At 35.9% G+C, this 21,363-nt stretch overlaps 1 protein-coding gene across 1 annotated transcript; it reads left to right on the forward strand.

The window, feature by feature from the left end:
- Positions 1–1,994: 1,994 nt before the first annotated feature.
- LOC123557955 (glycine receptor subunit alpha-2-like) lies at positions 1,995–13,224 on the forward strand. Its single transcript, XM_045349783.2, has 8 exons — positions 1,995–2,350; positions 4,191–4,267; positions 5,644–5,705; positions 7,340–7,566; positions 9,409–9,491; positions 10,225–10,359; positions 11,249–11,670; positions 12,638–13,224. Exons 1-8 carry the CDS (start codon positions 2,271–2,273, stop codon positions 12,824–12,826), a joined length of 1,275 nt encoding a protein of 424 aa, XP_045205718.2. The 5' UTR covers positions 1,995–2,270; the 3' UTR covers positions 12,827–13,224.
- The last annotated feature ends 8,139 nt before the right edge of the window (positions 13,225–21,363 follow it).

A 21,363-nucleotide genomic window follows, 5' to 3' on the forward strand; every position in this document is an offset into this window, starting at 1 on the left:
GAAGACGAATGTGAATGGGTCGTTTTCAGATCTTCATTTAGAAGATCAAGTACTTAAGTCAGATTGATCAAAACTAATCTTGATTCATAGTTGCTTTATGAAGAATGGTAGACATCAGGTACTAAAGGGCAGATGAATGTATAATTATTGAAGAGATATGATTGTGCATCATAGAATTATCAAGTGTTATTGAATTCCATTCAAAATGAACATTAACCAGAAATATCATATAGGCGCAGTGAAGTTAGAAAACAAGTTGTGTATGAATTTGGTAAGTGTTTGCCCTTGAAAAACATGACCTTGAAGGTATGTTATTATGAAAGGGATCCAGAACTGGAAATTATGGTAAGTGCTTGAAATTCAAGGTGAAATGTCTATACATCAGTGTATCAGTGTGAATAACCTGTGACTAGGAGTTATATTTGTTCGAGTTTGAAAGAGATTCATCAAGAAATGGATGAGTTATAAGCAATGTTAAACTTTGTGATAGATCGACAGGCATAGCAAAACATTGTGCCGCCCAGATTATTTGATCTCGGGGGCATAAAAACATTGATAAAAAAATACTTTCTGAAAATCGTACAACTCAATTGAATAAAACAATTTCAGGGCAAGTGGCAATAGATCAATTAAACACGATAAACCTACTTACGTTTCGGCTACTAGTATATATTTCAGATCTACTCCAAGAAAGCTGTATTTGAGATCAAAATCATCTGAATCGACCTGTTAATGTAACAAGCAATACGTATTAGTTATATCACCTACATAACTCTTTCTGTCAATTGATAAAGACTAGTATATTTACGGGATTCTTGTATTTATTAAACACACTTAAATATAAAGATTCTAATCGACACTTACACATTAAATTAGCAAGACTGTTGCATAAATCTTTCGTATAGGCAGAATACCTATGATACGTTATAATAAAGCAAATTGATATGCCATGCCAACTTAGACAAGTTGGATAGGTCATGGTAGGGCATGAAAAGGAGCTTAATACTATTGAGCCGAAAGAAATAAAGCGATGTGATATCAAAATCGCTGCGTAAGGACTGACTGACAAAACGGACAGACATCATTCCTGGTGATTACTATTGTTTGTAAGTAGCCCTCGCATTCTCCCGCACGATCCATACCCTTCAGTCCACTTTCGCTACATTAAATATTTGCTTTTATCGAAGGGTAATAAATATCCGTTCGAATTATGCTAAAACATGATAAGTATATAATACAACGAAGTTTTATCACAGCTGCGTCAAACTATTATGCAGGAAAATAATTCAGCTCGTGAACGACGAAAATATTTGTTATACTTCCTTACTCAAATATCATCCACCTAGTTATGCAACTGTTATATCGAGCTTTCAGATCACTTTTCGCGAGACGCTGTCATATGTTTTATGTTGTCGTTGCGAGATTGTAACATTGGGTAGAGTTTATAATTCGTGTTCAATTTTCTTAATTGCTAATAACAGCTTGTTTAGCTACCTCATTTCAAAGTAACCTGTTTTCAATAATGAAACCCAGAATCAATAATTATCTTATTACACATAATAAGTGTTGACATGCTGTCATGTGTTACTGTAGAGACGTGGCGTACGTTGTAACGTACCCCGCCCGAAATGGAAACGACCGCGTGATGAATAATGGTGTCAAAATGGCATTTTCTTACCCGCCGACACGAAGCCTTTTTAACTTAATATTTTGCTAGTTACATTTATTTGCCGTTATTTCGCATTAGATAAGTCGATTTTCTCGGTATTGGAATCTAATTACCTCATCGCGCCAACTCTGCATGACAGAAATCCTCAAAGAAAGGGTCACTTTGACAACTATTTGCTCCGAAAACTAATTTTGAAAATATTAGCTTTCAGCTTGTCAGTACTTCAACCTAAACGGTCTATTGAACATATGCTTTTAAAACTTAACCTTTTTTACCTTCTTATTTGAACCGAGGTAAACTACCGCTGTGTAAGATTATATCAAATTACCATAATGCTAACCTGAATTTGAATGTTTTTAAGGTCATAAGTCGCATTTAAAGCATGCAAAAACAAATAAAATACGTGTTTTTTATAATGCTGGTGTGACATCTGTACTGCTTTTTTATAGAGCCTGTTTATTGATTTTGAGTAGTCGAAAGATGACATTAATGCTTGCAAGCTTTGTTTAGTTGGACAAAATCGAGAATAAAATACATTTCTGAATTTTTGCGGTTGTAAACGTTTTTCAATAATTTTTTGACGAGGACTTATGCGAGCAAAATGAACAAATTTATAATAGTAATTGTTACAGGATTAAATCTTGTTTTCCATAATCAGTTTGCAGCAGCTGGATTTGCAAGGTAAGTATGTTCGATTTTCTATGTTATCTTAAAGTATACTAATTAAGTCAACTTTGTATTAGACTAGTTACACCAGGTATTCTTCGTTTCCGCAGTTAATGTTTTTCTTAATCTTTAAAATTATTTTTACATGTTTAGCTTATCTGATTTTTTGAAAAAAAGTAATGATGAGTTACTGTTATCACTTGATCGGCCTCGGCGTCGGCGTTGCCTGGTTGTTTTATGTTTAGGTCAACTTTTCTCTTAAACTATCAAAGCTATTGCTTTAAAACTTGCAACTCTTGTTCACCATCATTAACTGACTTTGTACAGCAAGAAAAATAACTCCATCCTGCTATTTGCAAGAATTATGGCCCCTTTTTGACTTAGAAAATATCAGATTTCTTGGTTAAGTTTTGCGTTTAGGTCAACTTTTCTCCTTTACGGTCAAAACTATTGCTTTAAAACTTGGAACAGTTATTTTCCATTAAAAGCTGACACTGCACAGCAAGTACCGTAACTCTGCATTGCTTTTTGCAAGAACTATGGCCCCTTTTGGACTTAGAAAATCATAGGTAGGTCAATATTTCTATTAGACAAACAAAAATCAGATGAGCGTCTGCACCCGCAAGGTGCTCTTGTTTTAATTTTTATCGACACGCGTGTAAAGAACTTAATGTATTTGTCTTGTAAGTTTACTGATTAAAGATGCATATGTAAAAAGGATATTTTTACTCCTTTCTTTTAGACCTAAACCTTCAAGGACTGAATTGACATCAAATAATGTCGTTTACAGTTGGACACTACGCTTCCCTCTTTGATTGTGTCTGACGGAAGAGGGGGAGGACTCTATGATAAGCAGTTTATAAATCCTACCAGGACTGAACTGTTTTGATATTTGTCTTCTGGCCTGTTTCGTCGGGCCCTTAAGGGTGTTTCTCTTGTTGCTCTGTCTTCTGAAAAGGCATTGAGTACATACGTTTTGGTTCTTAAGGTTTGCTTTTTATATATTTATACACGAGTATTTTTGTGTTTTACATGCCATGCCTTTTTGTTTCCTTTACGTGTGTAAGAGATTCACCTGGAGGGGATTACTTTTATTTACACTGTCCCGTGTCTTTGGAACATGGTGCGGAAAAGAGTGAGGTTGGGTGCGCACCATAAACCGGTTTAAGCTCCCCCAGTGGTGTTTTTGCCACTGACCGTTCCAAGGCGGTGCCCCACTGTGTTCCTTTGTTTGTCCCTTTTGTCCTGATGTGTTGGCTTTGTGTGTGTGTGTGTGTGTGTGTGTGTGTTCCTTTGTTCGTTTTGTCCTAATGTGTTGGCTGTGTGTGTGTGTGTGTGTTTTGAGGAGGCTGCGTTTTTGGTGCGTGGCATTCCCTGTTTGATATTTGTCTTTGTTTTCTATGTATATGCAAGTTGCCAAAGTCGTAAAATACATGTATTGCTTTCTACCTTTTCTGAAAAAAGAACATTTCAAGATTCATATGTTTCTTTTTAAGTGTGTCTGAAATTCTTGATACTTTTGAAAAAGATATTATATAATTTAATCATTTCTCATACAGCTGCTGTAGAACATTATTTGTGAAGACTCAAATAATCAAAATTTGAACGAATCAGTAGCCAAGAACTTAGTCCTAACCACTGATTCTGGGTCATAAAGCGCTTGAAGTAAACCACCGGATTTCGATATAATTATCTAATACAGTGTTTTTCAAACCAACTGAACAACTATCATTAGGTGATGATCATGAAGATGATGATGATGCTATAAGTTGGTATGTAGGACGTTACAAAAGAATTGTCATACATTTCAGAAAAAAAAAACATAGGTTTTAGGCTATTTTTTCTGTACTTTCAGTTTTCAAGAACTGGAAACAATTTTGTTACAGGCTACATTGAATGAATATGCCAGCAGACCTCACTCTTCCGACTCCGGTAACTTATTTATACCATACAAATATAGTCACCTGTCCCCGAATGACTCTTTTCTTCGTATGACCAGAATGAAATAATCGTTGTGTCGCGTATACTGATTAAACAATTCTTTATTATCTGCAATGTAGAATATATGATACCATCTTATTTGCCGAAGAGAAAACTCTAATTGATTCGGAACAATTCCGTTGGTAAGTGTTTTAGTAAACATACTCATAGTTTTAATGCATTACTAAATGATATTACCTGCTCTGGTAAAAAACGTAAACCGTTTATCAAAATGATGACTTGTGAAAATACCCACGGAGATATTCAAGTTAGTGTGCATGACATTGCGAAGGTGCGACGCGTTTCACGACAATACAACACGGCGTACAATGTTCCGAAACGACAACATATTATCACCACTCGATAAACGACATTACTGTCGTGATATTGCGTTGCATTGTTGCATATTCTTAATTTCGAGCTTAGGATCGTTATGTCGTGTCGTAATTTGCTTTGCAATGTCCCATTGTCGTGTTGCGTTCTCGTGCTTCCTGTGGCACTGTCTTAATTACGTGTTGTATTTCACAATATCGCGTCGCATTTTATTGGCTATCGTATTGTCTAGGGGTGTAACGATACATCGAAATATCGATGCATTGCGATACTGAGTGTCCCATAGTATGCATCGATAGAAAAATCACGATCCAATAACAATCGCCGATAGTTCCTTCAACAATCGATAGTTTCGATGTTTTGAAATTTATGTAAATACAGAAATAATTTATAAACCAAGAAACAGAGCCAGCTTACATCTGCGCCTCGGAAAATGTGTACGTCTTCATTACAATAATCACCCTCACGGAATTAAAATACCACAAAGGACTGGGAAGTCTGGGAGATAATTAATAAATTTAGTGTCTTAGAAGCTTTGATTGAATATTTTTAAATAACCTGTTAATCTTAAATGAGAAAATGTCCTATGTACATGGAGAAAGTAGGCTACTTGTATGATACAGCTAACCACTTTTCCAATAATATCTGCATTGTTTTCACGAAAGTAAGATATTATTTTGTGCCATTTCCCAAAAACAAGCTGACTATTTTTTTATGAAATTTTGCCTGAGTGTGAAGACAAATAAATGTATTTACAATATAGTATAACGCCAATACAATATTTGTAAGAACATCAAACAACCAGCCGGTATAATCTCATGAGATCAAGCAATTGATCAAAACATCGCATTTTTGCGAGTGATCTTTTGATAAAAGTCTAAACAATCTGTATATATAGTTCTCTTCACAGTTAAAACAATCCATTTCTAACTTTTGTAAAGATGCCCTTTATTCTGTTCTGATATTAAGAATAACTAAAATTCTTTATTTAACAGACGGTGCTGTGAAAGTAGGCGTTCGGGCGGTATTTACCGATGTACAGCCAATACAACGAGAGGTTTGTTATTCTGTTGCTTATCAAGATCTAGATATATAGTTATATATAAGTGGGACAATATACTTTTGAATTATCTAGTCAGATTGTTGATTAACAACTGGTCCTGTTTTTTTCTTGCATGCCGGACAGGATTTTCCAGTGTTTTGCCTCTTGTCTCACACCGCTATAACATCTACTTAAACGAAAGCATTCATTTTAATTTATTTATTCTATTATTTGAAGAATACAGTATGAAAGAGAATAGAATATGTCACCGGCAGAAGGTACGAATGGAAATATCTGGCTCTCATGTAACTGTTTCTGTGGTAACTCGTCAGCGCCTCGTATTCGCCAAAACAGTTACCCTCCAGCCAAACATTTCAACCCGCACCTTGACACAGTGCAAAATTCTTATATTCTCTACCAGCGGGTATGTGTGATAGTGTAAGCCAGGTCTATTCTACACTTGGCAACATTTCATGACAAAAATAATACAGTGAAAGGATTGACACACACATTTGCTTAATAAACTTCGTAAGAAATTTCGAATAAAAAATCACATCACTCTGTTGTTAGAGATACACGATATATAAAAATCCAAAAGCAAATGCAATCAGTTAGCAGTACAGTATGCTACTGTATAATTCAACCACGACCACTCAACAATATACAGGTAATGATGGATCGTGATAATTCAACCAGGACCAACCTTCAATATGCTGGCAGTAATAAATGGATTTTGATTATTTAACCATGGTCAAGGGCCTCCATGGCCGAGTGGTTAAGGTCACTAACTTTGAATTACTTGCACCTAAACGATGTGGGTTCGAGCCTCACTCGGAGCGTTGAATTCTTCATGTGAGGAAGCCGTCCAGCTGGCTTACGGAAGGTCAGTGGTTCTATCCAGGTGTCCGCCTGTGATGAAGTAATGCAAGGAGGGGCACATGGGATCTTCCTCCACCACCAAAGCTCGACAGTCGCCATATGACCTATAATCGTTGCGGCATTAAACCAAACAAAAGTCAACCACGGCCAGTAGGCAATATGCTGGCAAAAAATAAAAGATTCTGATTATTCAGTCACGGCCAGTCAGTATTACACCGGCAGTGAAAAAAATCGGTGTTAATAATTATGTTAATAATTCAACCACGGCTTATCAAAACTATGCTGGCAGAGTAAAGAAAATGTCAGCTTATACTTATTAAACCACCGCTAGTCGGCATTTACGCCAAAAGTGAAATCAAAACAACGTAACATCGTATTAAAGACTACTCCGGTAACACTGCTTTTAGTTATTTGTTTTTGCTACATTAGTTGGAAGGCTTTTTCCACCTTTTGTTAAGTAATACATTCTTCTAATAAAATAATTAACAGATTTTCTCAAACGTTTAAATGCTTTGTATATCTAAAAAAGTGTTTTCTTAGAAGATGTTTTATATATCAATGTGTATGCGTTGATTTATATCATACGAGATGACTTTGAGCAGTTTTCAAGAATACACTTAAACTCTATGTAGAAATTGTATGTCGTGACATTTTCAGAACCAATTAACCATTAACCGAACATTGACTTTCTTAAATATAGAACATTTAAGAAACTAGTAGAACGATACCTTTAAAAGAAACGGTTTACTATTTATTCTTTCTATCCGCAGAGTATCGACGTCATTGTTCATATTCAATCAATATGGGATGACGCACGTCTAAAATACAATGTTACGTCGGGAACACCGGCAAGAAAGAACGAAACGTTGATATACGCTCTTCATGAGAAAATCTGGAAGCCAGACCTTTACCTTGAACCCGAATGGACATTAAATAACGATGCTGAGAAAATGAATATAAGAATTGTAACTAATGGACAGGTCGGCAAGAATAAAAGGTAACGTTGATGTTTCATGTGGAATTTCAATGAAGGTTTATATATCGTCACCTCCATACAAAATGGTGTTAACCGAAGTACCACTACGAAGCAGTTAAACACTTCTTGCACTTGTTGATATTTTCGCCATGTTCATTGGTATTTCTATAATGTGTCGCTGGTAAGTTTGTCAATCCAGTTTCCCTGAATCGTGTGCCAATACTTCGTTTACGACAGCAGTTAGGTGACAGACAAATTCTCCAAGTGGATTTGTTGTTCAAACTGTTCAATGTTGTTGTTGTTCTTTTTGTTAAATTTTCTCTGAGAACAGTCGGCTTGTTTTTTCATTCGGAGCTAACATGGTTGTCTTGATGACAACAGGTCTGATACTACTTCATCTCTGCATGTTCGAGTCCCGCTCGGGATGACACGTTGTTGGAAAGTCATCCAGATGCCTTTCGTATTGTAGGTCATTCTGCCCAGCTACCCGCCTGTGCATTGCATATTGCTTGGATGGCCATCTGGGTCTTTTTTTCTCCATTAAACTGTGCACAATCGTCTTTTTGTCCTCAACATACATAAACCCTAACAGACAAAATGATAGTTGCAACAGGCATACCGAAATGACAAACGAATGATATTTATGATTGACAAGTTTTGTTTGCCAGACATTATTTTTATTTAAGCAATTTGTCTTCCATTTCTTGATAGTTTAGTGGTTGTCGATTTTATTTGATAGTAGCAATATGTTTACTGATTTTGATCCTATGACAGATATTTAGAGGTGAAAACCGTCGTCATACTAATTGTTAAAATGGACAATCTAGACAGCTTTGCGTTTTGCGGAAAAGAAATGTGTTTTACATGTGCATTTGTTAAACTTTTAACCCAAATGTTTCAATCACAAACGGCAGATAAAATAATGTGCTCTGGTTTGTTAATCATAACTTTAAAATAATCGAGTTTAAAGAAACGTTCAATTGGAGGGCCATCTTTCGCTGTAAAATGTTTAAAATGTTATCTTGGTCACATTCATTCATGAACGTGTCGCAAGGTAGAAATTGCTTAAGAAATGATGTATAGTAGAACCATGGTTTAATGCATCAATACAAAGAGGTTATATGCTTGCAGAATTATTTCACGAGGACATAGCCTGAGTGAATTGTAACGCGGCGTGGATTCGGTATGTTTAGATGTATTAAACAATGTCGTGCTATATTTCATTTCGATTCTAATACATATGCATGTATTTTTTTGTAAAAAAATAGATGAAATAGGAAACACTATCTTATGCTGCATGTATGGTGACAAAACATTGTAGGTGTCGACATGACGTCAACGCGTAACCGTAACACGTACCGCGGAATAACTTAGGATAGTGAGATTTTCTGCGCGCCAAATAACTGATTCAAGGGACATCGTTCTAATATATCAGTTCGATTTTTAAATTTATTTTTAATAAAATATTAGATAAAATATGATAGCAGTCTTTCTCGGTGCCTGCATGGTGCTAAATAATATGTCTAGGTTACGTCAATATTGCTCTGTTTAAATGAAAATTGTGCATGGTTTATCACACTAATACTGATTTTTCCATCTATTCTAGTTTTCAGAAAGTGTCTTTTACTGAAGTTCTGATTCTTTCTTATCTGACATCAGTCGTTCGTCTTTTTTTAAATACATGTCTCTGGCATAAATCCTCTTTAATTAATAGCATTTTGTCTTTAATTCTTGGCGCATGGCATGAGCCAAGGGAGAACATGGGGGTTGTTCACAAAATATTTCATTGTTCTTATAAAAAGGCAAATTATTAAAGGAATATTTTGACCTCTAGACTTTGTAAGTCAATACTTTTGCTAACAGGTTCAGAGCCACGATTCCTTGCACGACCAGCTTTGTTGGTATTGAACATACAGATTTCATCTGCACAACAAGAGTTATGTCCTGTAAGTAGAAGATACTTCTGTGTCATTTCAAGCACTTAAATAATAAATAGAGTATTCGGCATAAAAATGCAATGATATTTTTTTACGATTTTTATATCGAATGAAACGTGAAAAACATGTGATGCATTTTGGTAAAGGAGTCCGCGTTCAAGAAAGAACAACGCTAGCATCATACAGGGTTCAACAAGCATGACCCAAGCGGGGTTCGGACTATCTACATCTGGTTCGGAGTATCTACACTGGTCATGCGGGAAAACACCGGGTGATTTACACCTTGCCTGTTAAAGAACCAGGGACAGTTTCTGGAATGGGCTATCTTTTTTATCTTGCACTCATCTTCAAAAAAGCTTATATAAGTAATATTCTTCCGTTGGTGTCTATAAATACATTTAGATGCACGCATACATCTTGGGTGACTGGCCTTGTTACATTGTATTCCTTTTCATTTTGTAAGATAAGGGTATATCACTTTTACATTTGAGCCGTGCCATGAGAAAACCGACATAGTGGGTATGCGACCAGCATGGATCCAGACCAGCCTGCGCATCCGCGCAGTCTGGTCAGGCTCCATGCTGTTCGCTTTTAAAGCCTGTTGGAATTGGAGAAACTATTAGCGAACAGCATGGATCCTGACCAGACTGCGCGGATGCGCAGGCTGGTCTGGATCTATGCTGGTCGCATACCCACTATGTTGGTTTTCACGTGGCACGGCTCATTTTCGTCTTATATCTAGATTCCTACTTTGATAATGAGGTGAAGTTGTACTGGGTTGCTGATGAGCCACTGCAATTGAAGTATGGAGCAATAGACGCGGAATCAGAAATAACTAGGGGAGAAAATGATACTTGTCACTGGGATACATTTAATGGTAAGCAGCAGTACTAATTTTGTGTCATGAAAAATATCCATCGAGCAGTTTTAGAGTATTTACATCAAGTAAATTATATCTGTCGTTTTCGAATATCTGTTGAATGACAAAACCTGTAGTAGTGATAAAAAATCACAATTGAGATAACAGAATATTCATGTAGAATATTCTTTTTCCTTTCAAATCTGAAAATTTGAAGAATTATCTTCACAATTTCAAGACTTGCATTCTTTTAGTTAGTCACTGAAAGCATTTAGACTCGTTACGTTAAGAACGCCATAAATAGTCTGTATGACGTTGACGTGCATCGCGTGTTTTTTTTTCATGCCATTTATGCGACAAATTATGCGCAGCACTACTAAATATCTACTTTAGAAACAGTTTAGAATGACAAAACTAATGTAACTTAACCGTGTATTTTTGGTCCCGTCACATGCCTTTTATCCATTTCTATATTCTATTGGTGCACGAGTGCTTTGGAATTTCGGTTGCAATGACAACACAAATAACATTTACATGTATTTGTCAAATATGGTAGAATTGTATTTGTCTTAGATAAATGAATTAATGAATTACAATATACTAGTTTTTGCATGAGCATAAGGAAAACAGTTTAAACTTAATATCATGCAATAATTACATCATATCACTAATACACGTTTTCTCATGGAACAGCCAATATATGTGTATAGGATAAACACGGAAGACACGGGGTGACATTTGAAAATATTTTAACGAAGTCGTGCACCAAGCTATTTCGTACACACGAATTATCTGGTGAATTTTGAACACAACTTTACGGGATACGACATAATTTACCAATTCTTTGAACGTCATTTTAAACACACGTTCATGCTTCTGTACACAAATCATTTAAATAACGTTTCAGAAATGAGAGCGTCGTGCATTGAAGTAAAACTGTTTGTCACCAGGCGATTTCCCTCCATCTTCTATCGTTTATACTTACCAAGTTTCATGGCAGTATTCATGTCATGGTCCAGCTTCTGGATCCACCGTGATGAAGCTTCGGCAAGAATCAAACTTGGAACCCTTGTTGTGTGGACTGTAATGACTCAGTACATTTCTATCGAAGTTGCCTTTCCGGATTACCTGAATAACATTGCTGGAAATGTATGGATGTCTGGGTGCATGTTTTTCACATGGGCTTCGTTTATACTCTACGTCATTATTCACGTGGTACGCAGACGAGAAAAGACTAAAGCGAGACACGATGAAGAAAGGGAAAAGGAAAGAGAGAAAGAAGCAAAAAGAACCGGGGAGAGAGCTCTTTCAATATCCGCCCTCCATCCGGTAATTCTTTTTACATTTAACCTACAACAATCATCGGTACTGTCCCCTCATATCTGTTATATAATATAGCTAGTGTTCCGACATTCAGCCGATATCATCTGCTGGAAACAGTATCGAACCGATATTACGTCAACGTCAGCTGATAACGTAGCCGTAAAAGTGTCCATTTTCTGTCTATAGCGTTCCCGCTTCATTTCAAAAGCACAAACACGTATGTATTTATTATATATCGAGGGCTTGGCGCAAAACTATTGTATCTTGTTCTTTATTTATATACACTTACAATAGTTTTGCACCAAGCCCTCGATATACTTTGTATCGTCTTTATAGTTTTGGGTTTACAAAGCTGATTTTAATTAAGCATGTTCTTATGTATTTTTCTTTCAAGTGTCAGGTTGTGATGACTTAAGTCGCACAGACACCATGACACCATGAGACTATCACATATCAATAAACGAATCCTTCGCGTTGTTTATCGTTTGAATTTCCACGGTCCAGATATCAGATGCGCAGGAATTAAACCATTAGTGCGTAAATATAATCTGAAAAGTAGATCCTTCGAAAGCAACGAGAACAATGCAAACAGTTCGGAAGCACCGAGAACAAGGCAAACAGTTAGTCCGAGAGGTTAAATATCCAGGCATTTGAACACTGGACCGTGGTTAATCGGAGGATAAACAACAAAAATGTCTTCTTTAATTTTTTCTTTCATGCTCATTAAAACATGAAGATAAAATGACCTATGCACTGTATTTATCAGAATGGAAATGAGCCGTAAGTCATACGGCTTTTTGACGTCATAATTGAAGTCTTGTTTTGTTACCGGTTCGTCCGTTAACCGTTGTTTATCGCAGAATATTCAACGCTCTAATGGAGCCATGTAAGTATGTCAAACAAGCTTTATAATGACATAAAATCATGGTCACAACTATCCATTAAAAGTCACTTTTATATCTTATTGTTTCAGGATGCGCGGCTTGCAAGTGGAGGGTTGAAAGGATATTCTGTATGGGATAACAGAAATAAGTTCAAAGTAACGAAGATATACATTTCTTCGTTCACATTAGAACGCTGGTGTAGAATCTGGTTTGGAATTCTCTTCTTCGGGTTTACTATTTTCTTTCTCGCATTCTTTGGACAGGATTTGTTTATGTGACAATTGAAGAGATGCTTCACATTATGATAACAAGATATGCAATGTAGTTCGATTGCTTTGAAAGAAGTAGAACTACTAATTACTTAAGATAGCGCGTACGGTCAGCTGGTTAACTGGTTAACTCGTTAAAGTTCCATAAGGCATTTATTGTTTTATTAAAAGCATATATGCTGTCTAAATAGAGACTACACATAATTGATTAGTTAGAAAAACGCTTCTTTCAAGTCATACAAGAAATTATGATGTCAGGTTCATAAAGGGAGATAATCAAAACAGTGCATTTTATGAAATTTTGTATTATATTATTCATAAAGTCAGACCTGAGAAAACAATTATCAAACATTGGATTTAACAAGAGAATAATATATTTTATGTTCAAAATAAAAACAAAAAACGTGGCAGCCACATTTTAATGAAAGGCATTATAAACCCTTAAATAATAAACCTGCTCAACCGACGGGTTATGCTGAAGGATTTAGTAACATGGTGTTCTCCGGCTTACTAATACTTCAAACTAAAGCTCATGTGACTATGTATGTTGTATAAATCACCGCTGTATTGTTAAGGGCTAACCAAGACAAATGAAAACAACAACACTGAGGTCACAGCCGAACATTTTCATATGTCAACAAAACTGGTTCTATCAGGAAGCGGGCCCGAGAGACATTGAGACATTCATATCAGCTTCCTTCACAGGCTTAAAGTAATAAGCACTCGTCCGTTCACACTTTTGTTCAAATAACATTCGTTCTAAACCACTCGAGTAGTTTTGATCAAACTTCACAGGAATTTTCGTGGTTGGTCTTCGGCCAAATTTGTTAAAAAAATCTGATCTATGTAGAAGTTTTGTTTTATGGCATTGCCATGAATTGAAGCTTCATACAATAATTACCTGGCATCAAACCTACTGAAATAATCGAGTAAAACAACTGTTGGTTGAATTTAATTCAAACTAAGGCCCTTTTTACTTAGGAATTCAGTTAAAGTTCCGCGTGCAAGTAACTTTCAAGCCGTTTCTCAGTAACCCACCATAGAAATTGAATTGAAACTCTGGAAAATGTATCCTAGACATCTGGTGTACTAAAATAACCAAGTTATAAAACTCTTGCTGAAATATATTGACCCTTTTTCCGGCTAAGAAAATTCCTATTTTGCATGCAACCAGATATCAAGCTTAATCTCGGTAAAAACTTCTTTCAAGTCATTAGATTTTCTGAAATAACCAAGTTGAATAACTTGTTTGAAATTTATACACATATTGGCTCGTTTCAACTATGAAATATGTTTAATAAAGCTGCATCTAAGTATCAACTATATGTGTTGGACTGAAATTTCAGATGTTTCAAAGGCACCAAACCTATTGTAATAATCAAGTTAGAAAAGTCGTTGTTGAATTTTATTCCAGTTGTGACCTGTTTTCAACTTAAAAGGTTGGATGAAGTTTTGCGTGAAACTGTCAAGCTGTGTGTCAGCAACAAATACATATATTGCGATGAAACTTCACACAGGACATCGTTCTCATCCAGAGACCATTCATAACTAAGTTAGAGAACTCAATGTTGAAAGCAGTTCAAATTATGGCTCTTATTTTGACTTGAATATTTGATTGACGAATTTCCATTGCAATAACAAAATTTCAATTTGTCATGAAGTGTCAAAAAATCATAAAAATATCAGATACATAAGTCTTTTTACAGATTTTATTAACTATCACAACAGCAATCATTAAGTGCCGTGTTGCGGCTATAAAACGTCTTCCGGTAGCGTGAGAGGTGTTGCACACTTCATTACCTGTCATGAACAGACTCAATCAAACCGAGTGTACTATTATTCTGCCGGTTTGCATTCTATGTTTACAAACGATCTTTTTTTACAGATTTTATTAACTATCACAACAGCAATCTTGAAGTGCCGTGAGGCGGCTGTAAAAAGTCTCCCCGTAATTGGATTCAGTGTTGTTATATTATCTGGTCCTTTTGGGATCATGGAATCTATTTAAAAGATGTATCATAGAGTTCCGCTTATGCCGGTGCTAGGGGGCGTGAGATGTGTTGCATATTTCATTACCTCTCATGAACAGACCCTGTCTGCTATTATTTTGCTTGGTTGCATTCTATGCTTCCAAATGATCATTTTACAGATTTTATTACCAAGTTTGGGCCTTGTATGACTTAGAAATTGTCGAATAGTTGAATGCGCAGCTTGTTAAATAAACTTGGGAAACCAAAGCTTCTTTGGGGGACACGAACAATTGAAATATTTCACACAACGCGAGAGCGTTAATTTATCTTTATCGGCAAAGCAATATATGAACCGTGCCATGAGAAATCCAACATTGTGGCTTTGCGACCAGCATGGATCCAGACCAGCCTACGCATCCATGCAGACTGGTCAGGATCCATACTGTTCGCTTTCAAAGCCTATTGCAATTAAAGAAACTGTTAGCGAACAGCATGGATCCTGACCAGACTGCGCGGATGCGTAGGCTGGTCTGGATCCATGCTGGTCGCAAAGCCACAATGTTGGTTTTCTCATGGCGCGGCTCATATTATGAAACTAACGAAACGAAATTATCAACAATTTTCAGTCTTACATAAAATGTACGCAATTACCCTTAAAGTCATACCGTGTATTATTGTTTCTAGTTTAATTGATCAGATAAATGTTTTTATATTAATTTCTGGAGTAAGCTAACTTATAGCCATTAAGTAGTTCTGTCTAGATTAAACTGTATTTGCTGAAGAGAAGTGCTAATGCTAGTCTGTGTTCAGACCCTATGTTTTGTTCACTGGAGATAACTCCTGAGGCTATTCAGATTTTGTATAATTATGTCCCTTTTCTTCTCAAAACATACGTTAGATAACAGAGCCAAGACTGATGAAGTCAGAATATATAAAAGAATAATTTTTTCTTTAAAAAAAGAAAAAATTATCTAGTCGGTAGCCAGACTACGCTAATGCAGTCGTACGATAAAAGTTGATTATGTGCTGATATATCGTGATGAACTTTGAACTTTGATTTTGACTCCTTCTGGCTTACCCAGTAATAAATAAATTTAGAAGTAAGTCAAGCGGTGGGTTCTGTTTTTAATATTAGTTTATTATGCTCCAGTAATATTAATAATTCTTTCCAGTATTCTTACACCACAACTTATAGTTAATTCAGAGTTCCTGTTATAATCAAGAAAACCCAAACTTTCTAATATGTCCATAACACCACAAAGTCCACATATGCACATACAGGTCTCTACAGTGCATTTCTCAGACGTTTTCCTTATCTAACGTTGACCGTGATAGAATGATAATTCCATCCAATTTATGGAAATGAATGGCTTTCACTCACACACAACACAACAATGTCTCTTGTAATTCTCTGCTCTCTCCAGTGATGGTTGTGACAGGTTAGCTGTGAACCCTTACTATTTCTCATAATTTACTATAAAATCACTTCTCTTATAAAACATGTTTTCCCTTCTTAACTGAAATCACGTGACGCCTTTTTCGCGGTTAATATTTACACAAATCTACTAAAATCATCCAAAAGACTTTTAATCACCAAAATTCAATCCGGCTACACACTCCCCCACCTTCTGAAATGACGTCCCGTCATTACCAGTCTAAATCAGTCAGTAAATATTTACACCATACTATCTCCAAAATTACCTCCATATCTCTTCACATATTTACAAACTTGCAAATAACTTTCATATAATATTATATATGGCATTCTACTGTTAACATATGAATGTTAACACATATACATTATAACCACTTAAATATCAGGAGTTATAGCTCTTATAATTTTAGTAATATAAGCCATACTTGAATAATAATATAAATATATATTTAATACACATATCAATATTTAAAATTTGTGATCAAAATTTAATTTACCGGTATACTGTCCCCCCCCCCCTGCATAAGTAAACTGTGACCACACAGTTCTTTTAATTGTTTCATAATTATTTCTCATATCATGTTTACTTACACAAGTGACACATGAAACACATATAATACATAAGTGGCACATGAAGCACATAATAAACACAACAGATTACTTCATCAGTGATACAATTAGTTTATGTGCTGTGTCACTGTCCATCTCGGTTAAGGCACCTGACTTCATCAGAGCATCCAGAGCTTGTAGTTTTGTGTCTACTGGCCTTGCCACCATCCTGTACATGTGAAAGTCTTCAAAATGTTTTGGAAGTTTCCTTTCTCTAGTTGGTCGTCTTGGTACAGTAGGTGTTTTCATGGTTGGGGCTTTTTCTATATCCTTTACTTCTGTTGTGTTGTCTGTTTCTTCTGTTTGATGAATTATCTTTGCTTCTGTATTATCATTCTTCTGTGTGACTTCTATTTCTTCTTCTTTAGATGGTTCTGGTTCTAACATTTGACTATCAGTATGTTCTGTATCACTCTGTTCTTCTGCCTGATATCCCTGGACACCTTGTCCTTCCTCTACTAATCCTTCATCTTGATGACTATGTAAAACACTTTCATCATTACCATATGTTCCATCTCCTTCTTCCATAACTGTATCCACTGCAACTTCTTTGAAGCCAGTTTCTGTAACACTTTCTTCGGATTGTCCTCCAGTGTTGGGATTATGGGCGTCCCCATACCGACTTATACTTGGTATAAATTCATACTCCTCATCACTTTCAGACTCTTCAAGTCTTGCGACGTCGCTTTCCTTATTTTCATCTCTCAGTTTCTCCTCAGATGGGTCTTTTACTATTTCTACAGTGTCCTCTGTAACCTTATCTCCACTATCTTCTTCTTCAGTATCCTGACTGTGTACCAGAATTAAATGATTACAGTGTAAAGTCTTTTCTCTGTCATCTTTTGTCGATTTTACTTTAAAGGCAGGGATATCAGGTCTTGGTTGATCAATAACTAAGTATTCACCTTCTTCAAATTTATCCTGAATTTTGTGTTTGCCTTCAAATGCTAGTTTCTTTACTAAAACCTTGTCTCCTTTACATATTTGTGCAGCTTTTGCTTTTCTGTCATAATACTTCTTCTGTTTAGACTTTGCCTTATCTATATGTGATTCGACAATCTTTCTTGTTTTCTCCATTCTTTCCTTCAGATCATTTACATATTCCTGAGTAGGTTTTCGCGTACTGTCTTCTTTGGCCTTTTCAAATGTAGCATCGATGGGTAACTTTGGTTTGCGTCCAAGCATGAGCTCATATGGTGATATCTTGGTAGCCTCATGTGGAATGCAATTATATGCATAAACCAAAGAATTTACATATTTTTTCCAATCATTTTTCTGTTCTGTCTCCAATGTTCCAAGCATATCAAGTAAGGTTCTGTTAAAACGCTCTGGTCCAGAGTTTCCTTGCGGATGATATGGTGTGGTGTGACTTTTCTTCATGTTGGTGATGTTACAAAGTTCTTTGATAATTTCACTTTCAAAGTTTGCGCCTTGGTCAGAGTGTAAACGAGTTGGAATTCCGTAGTGTATGACAAAGTTATTGTAAAAAGCATCAGCTGTTGTTTTCGCTGTTTGGTTCTTAGTTGGAATGGCCTGTGCAAACTTTGTATAATGGTCTGTAATGACAAGAATGTTTCCTATTCCACCTTTGCTTGGTTCCAATGTGAGATAGTCAAAGCATACTAATTCCAAAGGGTATGTACTGTTGATGTTGACTAATGGTGCTCTTTCTGTTGGTGTTTTTCGTCTAATGCAGCGGTCACAGCTGCTTACCCACTGTGCAACATTATTTGCCATTCCCGGCCAGTAGTACCTATCTCTCATTAGTCTCATTGTACGTTCTTGTCCTGGATGGCCTACATCATTATGAAGTCCTTTAAGTACCTCTTTTCTATAACACTCCGGTAAGACAAGTTGCTCTATCTCGTTTCCATCCTCTATGATGGTCCTAAATAAAATCCCTCTTTTCATCTTTAAATGCTTGTACTGTTTTCTCATTGTCAAGTCCTCTTTTGTCATGTATATGTTTGGTATGGTCTGATCAATAACTGCTCTCCTCCATCTTTCTATAAGTCTATCCTGTCTTTGTGCTTGTCTTATTTCTCTCATTTCTTTTTGTGCCAAAATCTGTCCTGGTTCCTCTGTTGCCTCAATTATGTTGATATTTGCTATTGGTAGTGTCTCAATATATGGTATATCTATAGTATTGCAGATTGCTTTTACTGTTTTGTCATCAATCTGAATCCTGTCATCATTACTTTCATCCTGTACTTTCTCATGTGGGTATCTGCTCATTCCATCTGCATCTGCATTTTTCATACCGGGTCTGTACTGAATGTCAAATGAGTACTCTCCTAATGCAGAGGTCCCTCGTTGGGCGCCATTTGTATCCTTCTGGCTTACCCAGTAATAAATAAATTTAGAAGTAAGTCAAGCGGTGGGTTCTGTTTTTAATATTAGTTTATTATGCTCCAATAATATTAATAATTCTTTCCAGTATTCTTACACCACAACTTATAGTTAATTCAGAGTTCCTGTTATAATCAAGAAAACCCAAACTTTCTAATATGTCCATAACACCACAAAGTCCACATATGCACATACAGTTCTCTACAGTGCATTTCTCAGACGTTTTCCTTATCATCTAACGTTGACCGTGATAGAATGATAATTCCATCCAATTTATGGAAATGAATGGCTTTCACTCACACACAACACAACAATGTCTCTTGTAATTCTCTGCTCTCTCCAGTGATGGTTGTGACAGGTTAGCTGTGAACCCTTACTATTTCTCATAATTTACTATAAAATCACTTCTCTTATAAAACATGTCTTCCCTTCTTAACTGAAATCACGTGACGCCTTTTTCGCGGTTAATATTTACACAAATCTACTAAAATCATCCAAAAGACTTTTAATCACCAATTTTGCATTAACAGTAAAGCAGTTTGGCTTAGATTTACTTTCATTTGGGATCTACCTTTACGTATGTCTGACTGTATGTCTGTATTGTGGATAATGCTTAAGCATTTACCGCTTTTGATGGATTTATCTGTTAAAGTTCAACAGAAATCGACATGTGAAACAAGCATAACATATCATAACAGTTTGGGTTTTTAAATGACTAATTTTCGAAAAACTACTAGTAGGTAAGATTGAAATTCGGGACGAGATGGTCATTAAATTCCTTCATATCAGGCGATTCAAAAACACCGCACGGTAGTATGAATATATAAATATTGAAGGAAAGTAGTACATATTACCTGGAAATGTATCATTTTCTAATTTATTCTTCGGCTATCGCGTTAAAACAGTAGAAATAATCAAAGTTATAATGCGGTTTCACATGGTAAAAATCTTTGAAGAAAATTACTGTTTTAGGGTGTCATTTCTCTCTCTGAATGAATAAATAGAGCTTCAAAACTTATTACGTTCATACCTGGTTAGCTTAAATTCCATGCCGTTTCTTACCGAAATAATACTCAGTCTTTAAGGGATCTTAATTGTCACACCTTACTAGCACTTTTATGTAGAGACTTTCTTACGATAATGTTATATATAATACATAGAATAATACATAATCATATATAAATATTTCAACCTCATTTTGAACTGTTCTTAGCCATTTGTATGTTCTTGAGAAGTGAGAAAGAGATGTAATATATGTATAACTTTTGGAATATAAAATCTTTGTGTTTAGTCCACTAACTCAAGCAAATGCTGGGAAGCATCGACACTTCCCGTTTTACAATGGCTCCCAGTTGCCCGAACATGGCTTTGGTGGGCCTGAAAAAAAAATCAACGTTCAGGCATAAAATGTCAAATTCAATCCAAATGTTGTTTATTTTAAAGTACACACATACCCTTTCAGAAATCAAAAGCTCACTTGGTTTAGGAGTTCGCATTTTACGACTCAAATTACAGAGCACAGAAGTGATTGATTGGTTCAGTTTTAAAGCCCGAAAAGCTAAAAACAATTATATACCATATTTTGGTTTTGTAACGTGTCTGTTTGTGAGACGCTGTCATATGTTGTTATGTTGCAGTTGAGAAATTGTAATATTTGGTAGAGTTTATAATTCTTGTTCCATTTTCTTAGCTGCCAATAAAAGCTTATATAGCTACCTTAATTCAAAATAATCTGTTTTCACACACGAAACCCAAAATCAATACCTTATTACACATAATGATTGAGTTATAATATCATTGAGATGCTGTCACGTGTTATCGTAGACACGTGACTTACGTTGTATCGTGCCCGGCCCAAAATTAATACGACCACATGATAAACAAAGGGTGTCACAATGGCATCATCTTATCCACCGATACGAAGGTTTTTTAATTAAATCTTTCTACTTGGTTACATTTATATGCCGTTATTTCACATTAGATATGTCGATTTCTCGTATTGGAATCTAATTATTTCATCCCGCCAATTCGGAATGACAGAACTCCTCAGAGAGAAAGAGAGAGAGAGATAGAGAGGAGGGTGGAAAGGGGTAGTGAGGGGGGGGGGGGGGGGGGGGGGGGGGAGAGAGAGAGAGAGAGAGAGAGAGATTCACTTTGACAACTATTTCATTCGAAAATTATTT

Source organism: Mercenaria mercenaria, chromosome 5 (genome assembly GCF_021730395.1).
Source record: "Mercenaria mercenaria strain notata chromosome 5, MADL_Memer_1, whole genome shotgun sequence".
Classification (NCBI taxonomy): domain Eukaryota; kingdom Metazoa; phylum Mollusca; class Bivalvia; order Venerida; family Veneridae; genus Mercenaria; species Mercenaria mercenaria.